The sequence below is a fragment of the Nelumbo nucifera genome, chromosome 2 (genome assembly GCF_055504915.1).
Source record: "Nelumbo nucifera cultivar China Antique chromosome 2, China Antique-T2T, whole genome shotgun sequence".
In the NCBI taxonomy this organism is placed as follows: Eukaryota; Viridiplantae; Streptophyta; class Magnoliopsida; order Proteales; family Nelumbonaceae; genus Nelumbo; species Nelumbo nucifera.
In genome coordinates this window covers 2,508,172-2,526,698 of record NC_142650.1, presented here as the reverse complement: position 1 = coordinate 2,526,698, position 18,527 = coordinate 2,508,172, and the positions used below count along the sequence as shown (strand labels likewise).

General features: G+C 37.8%; 2 protein-coding genes across 5 annotated transcripts; both read right to left on the bottom strand.

Annotated features, from left to right (window-relative positions):
• Window positions 1-304: 304 nt before the first annotated feature.
• Window positions 305-3,311, bottom strand: LOC104594539 (outer envelope pore protein 16, chloroplastic-like). Its single transcript, XM_010254865.3, has 6 exons — window positions 3,024-3,311; window positions 2,871-2,922; window positions 2,403-2,434; window positions 1,420-1,453; window positions 1,207-1,274; window positions 305-653 (listed from the first exon to the last, which is right to left on the bottom strand). Exons 1-6 carry the CDS (start codon window positions 3,135-3,137, stop codon window positions 513-515), a joined length of 441 nt encoding a protein of 146 aa, XP_010253167.1. The 5' UTR covers window positions 3,138-3,311; the 3' UTR covers window positions 305-512.
• Window positions 3,312-6,697: 3,386 nt separating this feature from the next.
• ABCI15 (trigalactosyldiacylglycerol2) lies at window positions 6,698-16,994 on the bottom strand. 4 transcript variants are annotated; one of them, XM_010254863.3, is made up of 6 exons: window positions 16,707-16,994; window positions 15,756-16,422; window positions 14,579-14,908; window positions 13,092-13,207; window positions 7,462-7,552; window positions 6,698-7,366 (listed from the first exon to the last, which is right to left on the bottom strand). In XM_010254863.3, exons 2-6 carry the CDS (start codon window positions 16,272-16,274, stop codon window positions 7,274-7,276), a joined length of 1,149 nt encoding a protein of 382 aa, XP_010253165.1. In that variant the 5' UTR covers window positions 16,275-16,422; window positions 16,707-16,994; the 3' UTR covers window positions 6,698-7,273. The 4 variants fall into 4 exon arrangements, with proteins under 4 accessions (XP_010253165.1, XP_010253166.1, XP_010253163.1 ...); XM_010254864.3 differs by having other exon boundaries at window positions 15,756-16,401; window positions 16,707-16,881; XM_010254861.3 differs by having other exon boundaries at window positions 15,756-16,498; window positions 16,707-16,880.
• Between the last annotated feature and the right edge of the window lie 1,533 nt (window positions 16,995-18,527).

Sequence of the window (18,527 nt, the reverse complement as noted above, 5' to 3'; positions counted from 1 at the left end):
ACCCATCTGATAGACGAGAGATAAATGATACTCGGAAAAATAAAATTTCCATAAATTTTACATAAATAAAAAAAAAACATAAATTTTTTAATGAATGAAAATCAAAATTCAATTGACCAATTTTCCCTCTCAAAAGAACAGCCCCAAATGCCATATCATCCTTAAAAAATCGAAATCAGCTATAAATAAATAAAAAAAAATACCGATAAGGGCTGGTTTCCCAAAAATCACCAAAATCAACCAATCGACACATAAATTTAGCATCAATGCCTCTAGCGCTGATATGGCTCTGACATAACAACAATTACCTAACATTTAATATTTCTATTTTTATCCTTCTAGAGAGGTCTTATCAACATTCCTTTTTCATAGGCATAGGCTAGCAGTAAACTCAAAATCATTTGGAAATTACATTAACTACCGGTTGTCCACGTACAAAACAAAAAGACCAGAGGAAGAACTAGTAGATGATTCTTTCTGAAAGAAATTAAAAGCTTTCTGGGTTCTCTTATTCAGGTGAGACAATTGAGGAATTCTGCAGCAGTGGCAATGGCACCTCCTGTAATCGTATGCATCACAACCTTGTCTCTGCCATTGTTGGTGGCTGCCGAAATCAGTGCTCCACTTAATGCACCGCTAAGCATTGCACTCTTCTACAAAAACAGAAAAAGAAAGAGTAAAAGGCAGATCCTTGCATGTATTGTCTGGAACAACTATTGAGTCCTATAAAATGCTTATTTGTCCTGATCCCCGTGGCGTTCTTGCAACTCTCTGGTAGGGTTGCTATTATGCTCTATATAGCAGATGAATAAACAATATGTAATGATTAAATTGCTGAAGCTTAAACCAACTTTACACTATTCAGATAGATTAACAAAAAAGAAGTTGTTTCGAGGTTTTGGAATCGGTATTCCTACTTTACTTACTTTTAATTATTACCAATACCAACTATTCTTCACCATTCATGTATACTTTTTTAACAAATCCGAAAAAAGCCAGAATAACAAACAGCAATTATCTTCAGTCAAATCCCGTCCACTGAAAATTAGATGCCCTAAAATATAACTCAAGATTTGGATTTCAAGAAGTAGACCACCTGGTAGTCATGGTCATGGTCATGGCTTGAAGCCAAAGGTAAATTACATATGCTGGAAAGAAATGATTAGCGTGTCAGTAAAACATTTAGCAATATCAAGCAGAAGGTACCCAGTCTCTGGTGCCACGGATCCTTTCAATTCCGCGCTCCATTCCTACATATACACCAGCCACAGTTCCTGCAAATGTTGTAAAGGCAATTCTTCACTAAGGTATCTCTCTTTCCAAAAGAATAAAAGGAAAAATAAAAAAGATCCTGTTTTTGGAGGCAATATACAAAATCCTATGCAGAAAAATATATATCCTAGAGATAAACAGGCTTACCCCAGCATGCGCCCTCCCGGAACATCCTCTTCAACTGCAATTAAAGTGAACCCCATCAGTAGTATTAGAGAATTTTTTGCATTCTTATTCTCTAAATTAATAGTCAGACATAAGGCTTCCAAAGGCCGAAGTTTCTGAATGCTCTAGTGCACAGTTTCTTCAAGTTCTAAATATGCTAGGCCAGCGGCTTTCCAAGGTAACATGAGATATGGTGGTGTTGCATAGATTATTTTCAAGGAACCCAGCATGACAGGTCGATTATAAATGTGAGCCGGGGTACTTGATCGGAAAAGGGAGAAAAATTTTGCCTTTTTTTTTTGAAAAATGAAAAGTGAGTGACGGGGGCTTAATGTTAATGGCCCTTCCATCATCTAAAAATTATTCAAATGATGTGTTTGAAACTTTGAATATTAGTAGAAGTGCAGAAAGAAGTGTGAAGAAGGAAGTAGAGGAAATCCGGATTCACAATGCAAGTTAACATTAGCAGTTAACGGGGTCGGGTGGCAGGAATGCATACGGGCCAATTGGTTACCAGTTGCACGATGGGGGAGAGCCAGTTTTTCCACAGGTTTGAAACTGCAACTCCTCAATGAAAGGGATGCCAACCGACAACCTAAACTAAACAGTCATTAGCATCATTTCTAAACCAGAGAAAGAATCATGAAAGAGATGGTGGAAGAGGATGAGAAGATCCAACTTGTTCTACCAAATCCCCTATATCCTGCAATCTACATTCATGGTTGTTGGTTGTCCTGTATTGATTGAGCTTGGTAAAATATATATAACCAACGCAAGCTTTACTGTGGCAATTTCATGTTTTTCTCTTTTCTATTTCTATGGACTTATGCAGGGATTCATGGTCTCATGGTTGCAAGTTGGGAAGTTGAACCATTTCAGCTGCAACCTTGGACAGTAAATCTACAAATTATAATTAAATGTAGTTAAGTAAACCAAGTAACAGACATGAGCCAGGGGATTCTTACCGTGTCCTCAAGTTTATGTTTTGGAAATTCCCCTGTAACAAAGATTATGCAATTAGTGGGATGAAGTAACAACAAATCCACGACGTCTACATGCATATTCAAGCCGCAATGCAACAAGGGGGGAAAAAAGGATTGCACATAAGCATAATGCATATGTTATAGAATCACTGGCAGCTGGCATTTTTTTTTTCCTTTTTCTTCCTGATAGCTGTGCAAAAATTGAAGATTTTGGCAAAATCTATTGGTTGGCCGGATTATTGAGATGGAAATTTTTTTCTCTCGTCACTTTTGCATACCACAAAGAGGCACCCTTCAAGCATATTCATTGAACTCTTGTCCAAACTCCAAACGCATGCATGCAGTCTACACTCTACATTCTACGCATTCATCAAGAATCAAGAAGAATATTTTAATTTTAAATAAACAAAAAGAAGAAGAAGAAGAAGAAGCAAGAGCAAGGTAAATGACCTCTTCCCAAGCATTGAAAGGTCTCCTCCGCTGCTGCTCTCGTGGCCGCCACCTACGAACACGAAGCATACAGAAAATCTGATGAGAAGATACAAAGATGGTTTAAAATGTAGAAAGTAATTCAGAAAGGTGGGGAAGGGGGAAAGGATTTACAGCTCCGATCTTGAGGAAGCCATCGACGGTGTGATCAAGGAAGGTATTTCCCGTATCGACGAGAACGTCGACTCTTGGGGATGTTAGAGAACCAGAACACCTGTTATGCGCCATCTTGCTCTTCAATATCTACCGAAACGTTTAGGCTTTTCTACTCTCTACTCTAAGCTCCACGCACACACAAAGAGAAGCTTGTGAGAGAGAGAGTAGAGTTCCCTTGCCTTCTCGTCTTTCTAGTTTATTGGGAGGCACAGGCACAGGCACCTGAAACCATGAGAGAATAGAAATACCAAAGCACCCTTGCAAGGAAATTAAATTATGATCGATCCGGACAAAATAGATGGAGAGAGGACAGAAGATGTAGGGGGTGGGGGGAAAAGAAAAAAAGAGCCAAATGCCATTTCTGTTGCCCTCCAAGTGTGATTGAGATAAATACGCGTCATGACGTATGTGTAGTGGTGTGGAAGTAGCAAAGCATTAAGAGTATAAGACAGACAGCAGAGTGCCAGAGCAGAGAAGAATAGGAAGGAGAAGCCAAGCCAACGACATGCACAGTTCCAAGTTATGTATGTCCGACACCGACCTGGGCTGCGTCCTGCGTGGCAGCATTTGTTTCAACTTTCAATGTGGCGTTTGCGTTTGGCTCAAAACCTGTGATTATGATTCTTGATTGATCATATGAACAGGAAGAAGCTGGCACGCTTCTCTTACCACAGTCAATGTACACAGAACGAGCGCGGCCTTCTCATTACACCAATTACCAAACAACTTCTTCATAAGCTGCCGGCTATCTAATTCATCAACCACATCCACACGGACACCCCACACCCACCTTCTCATTCATTCATATACGCACAACTCTATGATTCATTCAAATACAAAATTATCGGTATATTATCAAGGGTAAAATAAAAAAACCTCTCCTGAAATTTCTGATAATCATAAAAATCTCTTTTGTAGTTTCATTTTAACAAAAATCTCTCTTTCATTTTTGAAAAATTCAATAAATACTTCCCTTCCATCACGAAAAACGTTAAAAAGATGATTATTTTTTTCAAAATTCCTATTTTACCTTTTTACGAATGAATGTGTATCTGATCCTCGAACACTGTTTATCTTCGCCATTAAAGCATTGGGTTTTGCCCTTCTTCGATAGAGGTAAATCTGGTGTGCCCGTAACCTCAGCTTCAGCTTGTTCGCTGTGGTTTTACTTGTTCAAAAGAGACAGTAGATCATAGATGGCCTTGGGAACTAGAGCAGTAGAAACAGCAGAAGCGAGACTCTTGCGACCTCGCTTTGCAGTGACAGACCAGCTCGGAAGAATCTGGCATACATCGAAAGTTGAAGTAGTTCTACCTGACGTAGTAGTGGAATTGGCCTACCACGCCATTGTCTTTCAGGGTGGCATCTCATGTGACCGAACAAGGACTTCATGGAGGGAACAGGGTGTTTTGGTCATTGGATTGGCTGTTACACCATTAGAACAATAGCTTAGTTGATCCTTGTTAATGGATTCGTGAGGTTTGATATTAGAGAAGTGAGGCTGATTATTGGTTCTCACAAGATCGTCGGCCTGGACTTGTGCCTGACCGTAGACTCTCATGTGACCTCCTAGAGCTCATCCGAAGCTAAATCCCTTGTTGCAAACCCTACATATACGATTTTCTTTTGATGCTAGACCTGGCTTCTTCTTCTTGTACATATGCCACTGAGTTTGATGCATCTTCCATGACTGTGCCTTTCTTCTTCTTCTTCTTCTTCTCCTTCTTCTTCTTCAGTAGGGGCAGGAACCGAACAGAAATCCTACCAAGAAGCTTGAGTGGAAAGAGAAATTATGAAAAATCTTTAATAAGTTGAGTTGAGTTTTTAGATCCAAGGTGCCCAAGAAGCTTTTTTTTTTTTGCAATTGGTTCAAAGGAGCCGGTTTAGGCCTCCTCCACACCCTGAATCGGTCAGACCCCGATACACCCACTGTAGGGGTGTATCAAAGGGGTCCCGGAATACGTGTTGATACTTTGAACATTGTTTAGATCTTAATATCTTATCAATTGGAATTGGAAAGACACTTTCCATGAATTTTTAGGATGCCCAAATCTCAAGGCAGAGAACTTGCTTTAATGTAGGGAAACTCAAAACAAAGACCATCTCAACCCCAACCCACAACACCATAGAATGTCCGAAAGTTTACAGATTTTGAGCATAGAAACCAGTACGACTGCCGCATCCCTCTTGTCTTATAGAAACAAAATCTTTACCGAACAATACATCCTCATAATATGAATCCAATTTCTTAAGCTCCTTACGCTTTTGGGCTTAAGTGGTTAAGAATCAAGGTTCTATTTCAAATCCACTGTTCATGGCCGTTTCCAATGTCTGAATCATTCAACTGTAAAAGCCATGAATGTTTAAATCGAAGACCCACAAGACCTCGGAAATTATCTACAACACCAGAGAGTGGTTATTGAGGTCAAGAGATAAACATAGGTCAAGCCTCTGCAACGTAGGAATTTTTCCTAACTGACAAAGAAGAACTAGGGCTTTTCCTAAATAGGTTTTTCCCTTTGCTTTGCTTTTCCTATATCCACGTTGGAGTGGCAGCCAAACTCTTTAACTTATTATTTAAAATTTTTCATTTGAAAACAAAAATGAGAAAATAGGATAAAAGGACAAGGGCAACCACACCTTATAAAGTTATAATAACTTCACACATGTGAGATCTCAAGTTCGTGCATGCGTGACGTGTAAAAAACATGAATGCCCAGGAAAATTATTAACGTATGAAAGGATAAAATAGGTATTTGAAAAGATTTAATCATGGGCTTAACGTTCTCTATCATGATTATTGACGGAAGGGAGGTTTTTGTTAAAGTAAAATTATAAGGGAGATTTTTATGATTGTCAGAAAGTTCAGGGGAGGTTTTTGTATTTTACCCTATTATAAATATATTTGGTTCCTGAAATGTAAAGTTGGCTTAGTTTTGTAATAATCTTGTCCAATAATTTTTAGTTGTGATTAGTAACTTTGAGTAGAAAGTTTACATCTATGCTCTCATTTTAAATGCAACATATCTTGACATCTATATTTGCTGCCATTTTCAAAATATAAATACACTCTTACAAAACACCAGCAAAATGAAACAGAGTGCAAATGTAAATGTGAATAAACTAAATCGGTATCGGCTTAATAAATCGTCGGCCCCTTCTCATGCAATGCAAGCCATATAATAATATGGTCTTAAATTGTCCTACGTCTTTACTATAAAAGGATGCAGAAGGTTTGCCAGCGCCATTACTCTAAGCAATTCTAGTCTCACCAGTCACCAGGGACATTGTCAATCAGGTAAAGACAGCGTACATACCTTGAATCCGCTTTATAGTTTTTAGAAAGAGAAGCTAGAAATCTCTCTTTTTTTTCTAATGAATGAATAGAAAGATCTGATATTGTGCCTGATATCTTCCGGAAACGGAAGACAACATAGGGTGATCCTAGGAGTAGAGAAGAATAACTAAAACAGTAAGAAACAACAGTTGTCTTGATATCACTTTGGCATTTGGATGCCAGAATCAGTGCCATGTGAATTGATTTATTCCATTTTCATCTAAGAAAACACAGTTTCTCTTTCGGTGCTGTTACTGTTGCTGTGACCTGTGACTGTGAATGCCAACACTCAAACTCTCCAAAATAAGACAAATAATTGTTGGTAGTTGGTACAAGTTTCCACGTCATGGACTCATGGTGGAAGGTCGGTGGATGCATCTGTAATTCTGGATCCACACATTCCACAACCAGGAATTACTTTCCAACTTACCGCCTTGCCATATTTTGCCATTCCTTTTGTGTCTACAATACAAAAAAAATCTTGTAAAAAACAACAAGCCATGCCAGAACGAGTAGAGGAATTGACCAATGGGAATGGATGACCCCGTTTTTGTAATGAGGGGGAAAGGAAAACCCGTAAGACTGGCTTGTTTAACAGAGAAGAGAAGAGAAAGAAAAATGACCGAATTCCCCCGTCTCCAAACTCGTTAAAAAGCCTTGAAACTTTAAAAATAGAGACTAGCTTCCAAGGCCAAAAATGGATAGCCAAAACTTTGGCCCAAAACAACCACAAGTTGCAAGTTTCAACAACTAAACTGCAACATTATCCTTCTCCACAATGGTGATTACTAAACAGAAGATCCAACCGGTAGAAAATCTGAGGATAAAACCATACACTCCACCCTTCCGTATTCACCTTTTAAAAATCTATTCATAGTAGCCTGCTAAGGGACTTGATTAGCAACTTCAAATTCCGCCTTGTAGCCTCGTCACCCGTGAATCCTGATATGTCAGAACTTATACTCTGCAACAGAGAGAGAGAGAGAGAGAGAGAGTTATTTTGAATTTCATGCTTCCTGCGATATACAGGACCATAAGAAAGTTATGACAAGGTCTCACCTCGATATTCTTCAGAGTGAATATTAAGGTGTATACAGACTGCCGAATTAGCTCAGTGTTCTCAGGAGTCATAATGGAGGAATGCACCCTCCTGCAATAACAAATTAATAGAAGAGATAATCTAACCAGGATATAACTAGAGACCAAGCGAACAATAACACTTGAATGCAAAGACTAATGTTGATGCAGTTACAGCATATATGAACACACATGGTTTTTTTTTGTTCACTGGCAATTTTGAAACTTTCAGGTAATCAGAATTTTGGTCGATTTGAGCTTTCTAAAAGTTATTTTCTAGTTTACATCTTAGTAATAAGGGCTTTTTTGGTAAAATTAGGGTTTACATCTTAGTAAGATGTAAATCTTAGTAATAAGGGTTTACATCTTAGAAAGATTAATTGTCTTAAAGAGTAAAATTAGTTTGAAGGGTTTCTTTAGAGAGTTCTTAGAATTTTGAAAGTGTTGAGATGTAACCATGTCCCTTGTTTTGTCTATTAGTATATAATAGTAATAAGGCTAATCGTCTTAAAGAGTTAAATTAGTTTAAAGGGTTATTTTTTAGAGAGTCAGAGAATTTTGAGAAGCAGGGAGGAAGGAGGATGCAATCACATCACTTTTTCTATTGACCTATTTTTCAGGTGTCAAAGCATGTCTGTTTTTGCTTGACTTGTTGTCTTTGGAATGGTTTTTGTTCTTCACTGACCCATCTAGCAAAACCAAGATCTTGTAAATCAAATGTGAATAATGAAAGTTATGGTCATTTTATTGGCAGTGTCTCAGGGAGTGACAGGATCGAGTTAAGAGTTTCTAATTTCTGAGTCTTCTCTGAAATAGGAAGACTGGACTGTACAACTTTACTTCCCAGGGTCTATAAATATTAATTTTGTAAATTAGCAAGTAGAGAATATTATAGACTAAGAATCTGAGATGAGTTATATTGAGATGTATCCTTATTTCCTCCACAATCTAGTATAAAGGTATGATCTCTTCTTTTTCTCCTTTCCTGCACCCCATATTTGAAACCCTCTTAGTTTCCTTTATCCCATCTCGGATCTGATTCTCCTTCGTAAGAGTTTCTCTTTCCCATCTTGCATCAGTAATACAACATATTGGTGTTCCCAAAAGCATGAACAAAAAGACTTGTGTGCTGCGCTGCAAGAAATTTGTTCCATGCACTACTGCTGCAAAACACAGTCTGTGGTCTTTTATAAGCAAATAAAGTCCTTTGATTGCATGTTGAATGCAGATCCATGTTTAACTATCCCATCAAATAAATTGATATGAAGCCTTAAAAAACAATAAATAAATAAATGTTTTGAGTATCCTGATTAAAACAAAATAGAATCCTCCTTTTTATCAGTAACAATATGCTTTATTAAATAATAAGATTTGTAAAACTTTAAGTACAAGAAAGGGGAGGTAAATTATCTTAACTCCCCCACAACAAAGGAACAAAGAAGAAAGCTAAAAATTAGCCCAAAACATAGATTCCTTAAGCGCCCCTTGCTTGGCTAACCCATCAGCCATTGAGTTAGCACTTCTCTTCCCCCAGCTGTACTTCACCTCAATATCCCTACTCAGCCATTTAAATTTTTTCTTTTCATTGCTGTAGCTCCACAAACCATTGTTGTCTTCCTTCAGCCACCTAATCACCACCTCCGAGTCCCCTTCAATGACCAAGCATCGGATGTTTAATTCTCTTGCTCTTTGGATTCCTCCTTCCAGAACTGCTAGAATCTCAGCCCTAAGAGAGTCACCCTCTCCAATTGAACCTAAGAAAATAGCATTAATAATCCCAGCCTCATTCCTGAACACTCCCCCAATCCCAAAAGGCCCAAGATTCCTTAAGCTACTACCATCAAAATTCAGTTTTATGAATCCAGAAGGGGGGGGGGGGGGACCAAGAGGGCCTGGAGGTCCTCTTACATTGGGCAGATGTAGCTATTTCTTTCCACTTTCTCAATATGTCAGCCATGGAAAATTTTGAGAATAGCTCCATAGATTTCAGCCAGTGAGCTACCCTTAAGTGTATCAGTTCAATTAAGTTTTCCATGGTTCTTTCCTTGTCTGAAAAAATTCGTGAGTTTCTCTCTTCCCATATGGACCAGCACATTGCCGCCCTAATGCTTCTCGCCTTCCCTCTTTTCTTAGGCCATATTGAGAACAAGGGATAGAACAAGCTTTGCACACTTACAGGGGGGATTCTAAGTACACCCAAAAAGAGAAAAAATCCACTCCCAAACAGTTTTAGTAACCAGACAAGTAACCATAAGGTGGTAACCTGTTTCCCCATCAGCTTTGCAAAGAACACACCTATTGGGAAGTAAATAGAAATTGGGTCTCTTTATTTGAAGCAAATCATTTGTGTTTATTCTTTCCAGGAAAGTTTCCCAACAAAAACTACCAATCCGAGGAGGAATGGGTTTGCTCCAAATCTCTTTAACAGGGAAGGACAACCCAAAAGGAACAGGAGGTTGGATCAAAGTCTCAAAAAACGACGCACAAGAAAAGGAGCCAGAGGAGGAGGGGGTCCAAAATCTAGAGTCTTCCTTACTCGGGTCCAGGAAAACATTTTCAAGGATGGCTAGCATAGACGAAATACAACCCAAGTTTGTATCCCTAATTGTCCTTCTCAACCCTAGGTTCCACCCAAAACCAGAAGTAGATTCTGAAGGAACTAAGAGGAAATGGGTTCATTTTTCAAACCTGACAAGGCATACAAAGAGGGAAATTGGTCCATTAGGGATGAATCCCCAACCCAAGGTTGCTCCCGAAATTTTATTCGATTACCAAAGTTCAAATCATACCTGATCCAAGGGGAGAAAACCAGAAGCAAATCATGAATGGCTTTCCAAAGGGAAGCAACTGTAGCCCTTGCCATAATTCTTGGATCCCAGTCGTTGTCTTCCAACCCATGTATGCTAGCCACTATCTTTGTCCATAATGTGTCCCTTTCCATTGGAAACCTCCACAACCATTTCCCCAACAAAGCCATATTTCTTTTCCTAATATTCCCAATCCCGAGCCCTCTTAGCTTCTTATTTCTAGTTACAACCTCCCAACTCACCCTGTGATCTTTCTTCTCCTCTCCTAGTTCCCACAAAAAATCCCTCATTAACTTTTCCACCCTATTAGAGACCTTTGTGGGAATCTTAAACACTGACAAAAAGTAAACAAGAAGGTTAGCTAGGGTAGACCTAATCAAAGTGATTCTCCCCCCTAGTGAGAGAACTTTTCTTCCAGGAAGCAAGCCTTTTCTCAAATCTTTCCAATACCGGGTTCCAAAAGCTTTCCTTCATGGGGTTATCTCCTAAGGGGAGGCCCAAGTAAAACAAAGGCCAATCTGAAATTACACACCCTAACAAACCTGCATATTCACTTACTTCCCTCTCCTCTAAATTCACTCCCACCATGCAACTCTTATCAAAGTTCACTTTGAGAGCTCAAAGAGTTGTATTGCCAATTTTAAGTTCCCTATCCAATTTATGTCCCCACCTTCACAAAACAGTATTGTGTCATCTGCAAATTGTAAGTGTGTAAGTGGTACTTGCTCCCTTCCTACTCTTCGTCCTTTTATTACGTTCGTCAAGTAAGCTCTATGAATCAATCTCCCTAAAACATCTGCAATCAAAGTGAATAGAAAGGGAGAAAGTGGATCTCCTTGTCTTATTCCTCTCAAGGTAGGAAAGGAATCCCTCACAATTCCATTCACCAAGATAGAATAGTGGCAGCTCCTAACACAACTCCAAATCCATTTACATCATATGTCTCCAAAGCCAAAACATCTCATCACCTCCACCAAGAAGGACCAATCAACTAGGTCATAAGCCTTCTCTAAGTCTAATTTGCATACCACACCCTTCTTCTTGGATTTCCTAAAACTCTCATTTGCAATCAAAAATTGATCAATGATCTGCCTTCCCTTCACAAAAGCTCCTTGGTTGGGTGTAATAATGGTGGGAAGAACTTGCTTTATCCTTAGAGACAACAATTTTGCAATTATCTTGTATAGACTATTCACCAAGCTGATAGGTCTAAAATCCCTTGGTTGTGAAGCCTCTTTCTTCTTTGGGACCAAAGCAATGAAAGTGGAGTATTGGAGTTTAGACTTTAGACCCCGATTAATTATTCCCCTTCTGTGAAACTCCTCAAAAACCAACACTATATCCTGCTTCACAATATCCCAACAATCCTAATAGAATGCCATTGTGAACCCATCTGCGCCTGGAGCTTTTGTCTTATCCATTGAGAACACTGCTTCCTTTATTTCCTCTAGATCAAAATTCTTCTCTAACCCCTCCCTGTCCACTACACTTAGAGTTGGCCGATCCAGCCGCTCCAGCCAAACCCTCTCATTTACAGGCCTTCTAAAAATAGCTTTAAAATGATTTACAAAGGCCTCTACAATGCCTAATGGGTGGGATATGACTGCACCTTCAACTTCCAATTTTGAAATGAAATTCTTCCTTCTCCTACCATTTGTCACAGAATGGAAAAACCTCGTGTTTCTATCTCCCTCCTTTAACCATCTACGTCTGGATTTTTGTTTCTAGCTTATTTCCTCCTGAAACAAGAGATCTTCCATCTGCCTCCCTCACACTCCATCTCAACTCCTTGTCTTCCTCTCCAAAAGATCCCCTTTCTTCCTTCAAATCCAATTCCTCTATCTGCTCCAACAAGATTTGCTTTCTCTCCTCCAATCTTCCAAACTCCAGACGGTTCCACTCCTTTATCTGGGATTTTAGGAATTGAAGCTTCTTGTAGAATTCCATACCCTCCCATTTTACTGACGGATTTACATTGCTCCCACCATTCTCTGATTTTCTCAATGAAGCCCGGATGGACCAGCCACATATTCTCAAACCTAAAGGGGGTAGGTCCTTCTCCTCTTATTTCCTCCTTACACATCACTATGGGCATGCTTTTTATCAACCTTCACTGACTGGATATCATATTGATGACATGCTTTTTATCAACCAAAAAACCATTACTGAAATACATTAACCATTAACTTGCTTCCTTCCATTTTATAAATTTTATAAAATATTCTGACAGCAAAGATATTATATATATATCAGAAACATTTTTATGAAATAAATAATAAATCTTAAAAGAATGAAAATGCCTAAAAGCAAATAAAACAGGTGAGAAATCTGAAAGGTCAAAAAGATAAACTTATAAAAATAACAAAAAAAAATTAAAAGCAGGAGAACCTCACATTGAACCAACACTTCAGAACCATGTGGGCAAATTTTTCTACATCTCTATTCCATGTCTGTACCACATGGAGAACCAAAACTTGCAAAATTTGGGGAGACTTGAACTTTCTTTTTCTTTTTCTTTTTTGAATTGATTTTAATATTTTTTTTCTGACGGGGGATAGGGGTGAAGAGGAGAGGCGCCATTCAAACCAAATCTGATAGCATGTCTTGATTTCTAAACTTTTCAATGTCTAGAAATGTTTACAATATTCTATAACAATGAAAAAAATGCTTATTTTTTCTATTAACAATACAAAATAACAAATGTTAGTATATTAGCACGCCTAACACGACCAGGATATTGCTAAAGCACAATCTACAAATATGCATAAATTATCCCACAAACAGATTAGAAGTTAGAAAGTTTACCTCAAATCTTCAGCTGCTTCTGTCAAGCTTTTGGTCAAACTCTCAACCTCCTTCAGCAGCCCACTGCTACGAACATCAGCCAGCAGAGGTTGAATATCTTCAGTCATGGCTTCAACCTGAGGCATCAAAACATCAAACAGTCTTGCAAGAGCATGCATTAAATGCAGCCTATAAAGAATCTTGGTGTCATCCTACTGAATCCTTAGCAGATATTTAAGTTTTACTGAAGCATACTAATAAATACAATGATAGAATACCAATGGTTCCGCAGTCATAAAGAACAACAAAAAAAATCCACAAAAAAAGTTTCAACAACCATAATAAAGAACAATAATTCTAAAATAACATTATCAAGTAACAATAATAAACTTATAGAAGTCCTCTAAGTTTGATCACATATGAAATTAATGCCATCATAAATATTTTAAAAACAGGATCAAGTATGATTATACTACATTGCACTTGTGTTGCATTACCATGGCTAGAAAATTGGAGATAACTTGGAACCCAGTTCACTCAAAATACTAAGAGAAATAGTTAGAGAACACCGTGATGCCCTCTAACATGTTAGAGAGAGAGAAAGAGCATTAGTCCCTTAAAATGTCAAGAAGTGCATGTCTCTCTACAGAGAAAGGTAATTTTTTATTATTTTTGGCAACTAACCATATGGTCAACCTAGAATCATCATTCTTAAGAGAATAACAACACTCCTTTAAATTTGGCATAGGTAATTAACCAACTAATTCCTTATACTGAAGGGTACTTGTAAGCTGCTGGTTTACATTTCTGGACACTGTCAATTCCCAATGCATCAAGCCAGATTTCACTTCTCATCTCTAAAGGCCTACTAGAAACCCTATCCAACCACAACTAGAAAATCTTTAGGTTCCTTTTATCCTTAATAACTTCCACCAGCCAGCCCATTTTTCCTATTTTAAGGTCTGGTTTTAATAACAGCGCCCTTCTGTTCCAATTTCCCTTAACCCTATATAACACCCATCAGCCAACCTTATCTAGGCCCTAGTTTCCCCATTTTAAGGTCTGATTTTAATAACAGTACCCTGCTGTGCCAATTTCTCTCATTCTTATGCCAATCCTAATCCCTATTTATTAATCCAAAGGCATTATGAAGTACAAACATCCAACCTACCCAAGCAGGGACACTAGACCAACATGGACCTCTCACACTAGGAAACAGCAACTCAAGAGCTCCCTCAGAAAAGTTTAGGTACTCTTCAAACACCTTCAAACAAGACAAGTATGAAAATATGCACAGACACATATATGCATATTAAGATGGTCCAGAACTCTTTATATTTTCTTTTTCCATGCCAAAAAGTCCCATATTGCCAGAGAAACCAATAAACAAATGAACAAATAAAAACTACAACATGTTACCAACTTGTCTACAGAGTAATTAGAAGATGATAGAATTCAAAAATACATATTATTAGATGAAACCAAAATATCTGATGACCCATGCGGACCTTTGCAAGCAGAGGTTGTGCTTCTTGAATAACAGATGCAACCCGCTCAGCTAACTTATAGCTGTTGGAAACACCTATTTCTTCCATTTCACGTCCAAGACGGGTGAATATCCCAACTAATGCATCCAAACTTACTCCTTGATGTCCCCTTATCTTTTGACTGTCACATACAATTAGACCTTCTTTAACACATTCTGGATCAAGAGGACCCACTGAAGGTGTTGGAAGTGGATCCCGAGGTGTGATATCAATCAGAGTCTCCATAAGAAGTCCAGACTGGTTCACCTCTATTAATGAATTCCTAGGTATGATTACTTTATCATCTTCAACCTACAAAATTGAGGGGAAAAGTGATAGAAATTGTTAATATCTTATCAAATTCTTGCATGTTCAGAACATCACTTATTATGGGTATGCCAGCTTACACATGCTTAATCATAATATGAGTTGCAATCATAGATAATTGGCACAAGCCAGTATCTAACAACAATTCTTTAGAAGAACATTTTAGTATCAAACAGGAAAATGGTTCATGTGGAAATGCTCCATCTGGTGTTATCATCAACATAATCTTAACTTTATCTGAACAATGGGAATTGGGAACAATAATCATTTTCCATCAACTGCACACAGCCAGATCTTGTTGAGATGTTATGTTAAGCAAAAATACATTTAAGAAAATATCCAACCATTTACTAAGACCAACATGAAAACTTAACCATCAGCCTCTAAATCTTAAATTCAACCACACTATGCACAGTGCTTATAATTTATATAAATTTGTCGGGATGCTATGTTTCAGGTCATGATCACAGTACTGCTGTTCATTGTAAGGTCTACATAATCAATAGTTTGCCTCTTGTTCTGAATCTGGCTCAAATGAAAACTATTCAGTATTCAATCATAACCATCTGAGAATCATCAGCCTTTCACAAACCATTACCCATCAAATGGTTAGCTGAAGCTATCATAGGAAATACAGAGATATGTGTGATGAAGAAATAATTTATTGATTTGATGATAAGCAATATCAACAAGCGTGCCTAGCCTTGATCATTGAAAGATGGGTCGTTATGACATAGCTAACTAGAACTATCCTGAACACCAAATTGTTTCCCATCTCAATTGAAAAGGTTTGAATGGGAGAAAAATAGAAAAGTGGAGCATTATACCGTACCTCAACAACTGCTTCAATGCTTTTCAAGGAAGGATTGATGCGAATTACATTCCCAACAGTCACTCCCCTGATCCTCACCGGTGTTCCCATGCAGATACCGCAAGCCTGAGCAAACTCAAACACTGCCTGATACTTCCTCAATCGTGATCGTAAATAGAAACCCCTTAGCCAAACCAAACTAAGTGCAAAGAGCACTGCCCCTGAAACGATGAAGAGACCAACTCCTCCCTCCCAGATGCTCCTGTTGCCGAACCCAAAATCACTCAGAGGACGCAAAGTTTGCCTCCAGATATTCCTGGGAATGCCCGAAATAACTGCTAGTGGATTTCTTGCTTTTGGAGACGATGGTGGCGGACTCTGCCCAGTGTTGGGTGAACTTGCTCGAATCTGGACCAGTTTCTTCGATGGTCTGGCTGGAAGACAAGGCATAAAATTCCGGGAATCACTGGGGAGACTAATTAACGGAGAACGCAGCGCAGTGTGGCAAGTTGAAACCTGAACCCATGGACTCCCAACCATCTTTCGCGAAATCCCAACTTACAGAAACTTTAAGTAATGTTTTGTAAAGCTAGCACAGACAAACAACCTCAGTCCACTTGTCCTTGACCAGAATCCGAAGAAATCTAACATGGGTTTGATCTTGAACCTTCAAATTGACATGAAAAGTCTATAGTGACTGGATCAGCTATCAGTTAAATGCTTGGTGGATCATGAAACGGACGATCGTCTATTAAACAGAAGCACTGGATATAAATTTAATTAGAATGATGCACATATGAAAACGAACATATTAAATTAAATTGATAGCTTGAAGTTTGAACCCTAAGAGTGTATTTCGGATGTTTTAGTGCTGACCATACGATAAGGTATGCTAAACCCAGATCAGAAAACGATGATGTGCGTTCCTAAGTTCTAAGGTTCCGGTGCAGAGATTGAACCAGAGTTGCATACCTGGAAGTAGGGTTTCAACTTTCACGGTTGGGAATAGAATCAGGAATTTAAGATAGGCTGAAACTTGAAAGAATCCATCAATGCCATTACCAACGATTTTTGCGTATGCCCTTATTGCCGAGTGGAGTTGGAAGAAACCAGCTCTAGCCCTTTCATATTCCATATCCAGAGATTGGGTGAGGTGAAGGCCTACCTAATTTTAACTTGTGAAACTTTTGGGTGGATTGGTCATTTCAATCTGCTCCTCCTCGCCTCGGTGTGATCGATTGTTGCAGCTTGCAAAGATCCTGGGGGAGGATTGAAACAGCGTCGTTTTAAGTAACGACAAGCAGCCGTCCGATTTGGATTGATTTTCGGGATTTGGCGGGTGCATGGGTCCAGTTAACAATAAAGACTCCGATCTCGTACCCACGATAACTCTTTCTACGAATGCCAGTACCCGCATCACACTACCCCGTGAAGTAAGAACAATCATATATGAAATGTTCTCCATATATGATTGTGATGTTATCTGGGTAGATGGATTTCGGTCAGAGCACCATTCCAACGGCCTATTACAATCTTATATCAGGAATATCTCCCCATAAAATAAAATACATGAATAAATAAATATTTAACAGTATTAACCTAACCATGAATAGCTTTTATAAACCGAATTAATATAACTGATTTTTTCATTTTCTCAAACTCAAGGTACCACTGGTTAATCGGTTCATCAATTTTGGTTTTGACTGATTCAATTCTTCAGTTTTTTGACTTTTTATATTTATAATATATTATATAAATATATGTATAATATTATATAATAAATAATAAATGATATATGATATATTATAAATATTATAAAAATATATAATGTATATAATATATTTATAAATAGATTATTATAAATATAATATATATTTATATCTAATGAATATATATTTATATATAATATATGATATCAGTCGGTTCGATTAATCGTCAATTTTTTATAGATTAATTGAAAATCGAATTAATCCTTTAAATTTTCAAAAATACTAAACTAAAACTAAACCGATCAATTTAATTAACCACATTTTCTGATTCGATTTTTTCGATTCAATTTAATTTTTCGATTTTTCTTGAACACCCCTATAAATATTTCGAATGCAAGACTAAAAAATGCTCGAACGCGCGTTCCCACTTTTCACCCGTCAAGCAGACGAGCACCACATACACTGTGACACTGACACTATTGCCTGATGGACATCATAACCTATACTATTATTGTCCGTAAAAATTTGACCCAAACTCCAGAAGTATGAAAATTGAATACAAACTTCCAAAAGCCCATGATTCATGCTTGAGCAATTAGTTGTAATAATATTTATAAAAGTTGATCTTAATATTGTGGTCGGCTCTAGTCTCCTACTCCTGGTTCCCTTTACCAAGTTTCATATCACTTTTGGTCTTAATGTTGTGGTCGGCTCTAATCTCCCCGCTTAATATCACTTTGTTTTTCATATGGTCCCTCTCACATGTTTTATGTGCCGTAGGACTATTTTGGCTGTCCCTTTATAACACGCCATCGTTATCATTTTTGTGTAGTCTGAAAATTCTGCACTTATATGTTGATGGTTATATTTAGTGATTAAGTAGTTGTTAAAATAAATACTTATTGTATAAGTATTTATTGTAAATATTAATTTTATTAATTATTTAATATTATTTGGTGATTTATTTGTTAAATTATTTATTGATTTTTTCAAGTATTTATTGGAGAATTCAGATTAGTAGAACGCTTTAACTGTTCAACAGGTTGTGGAACCAATGATGAAGTTCCACGCCGGTAATAAAATC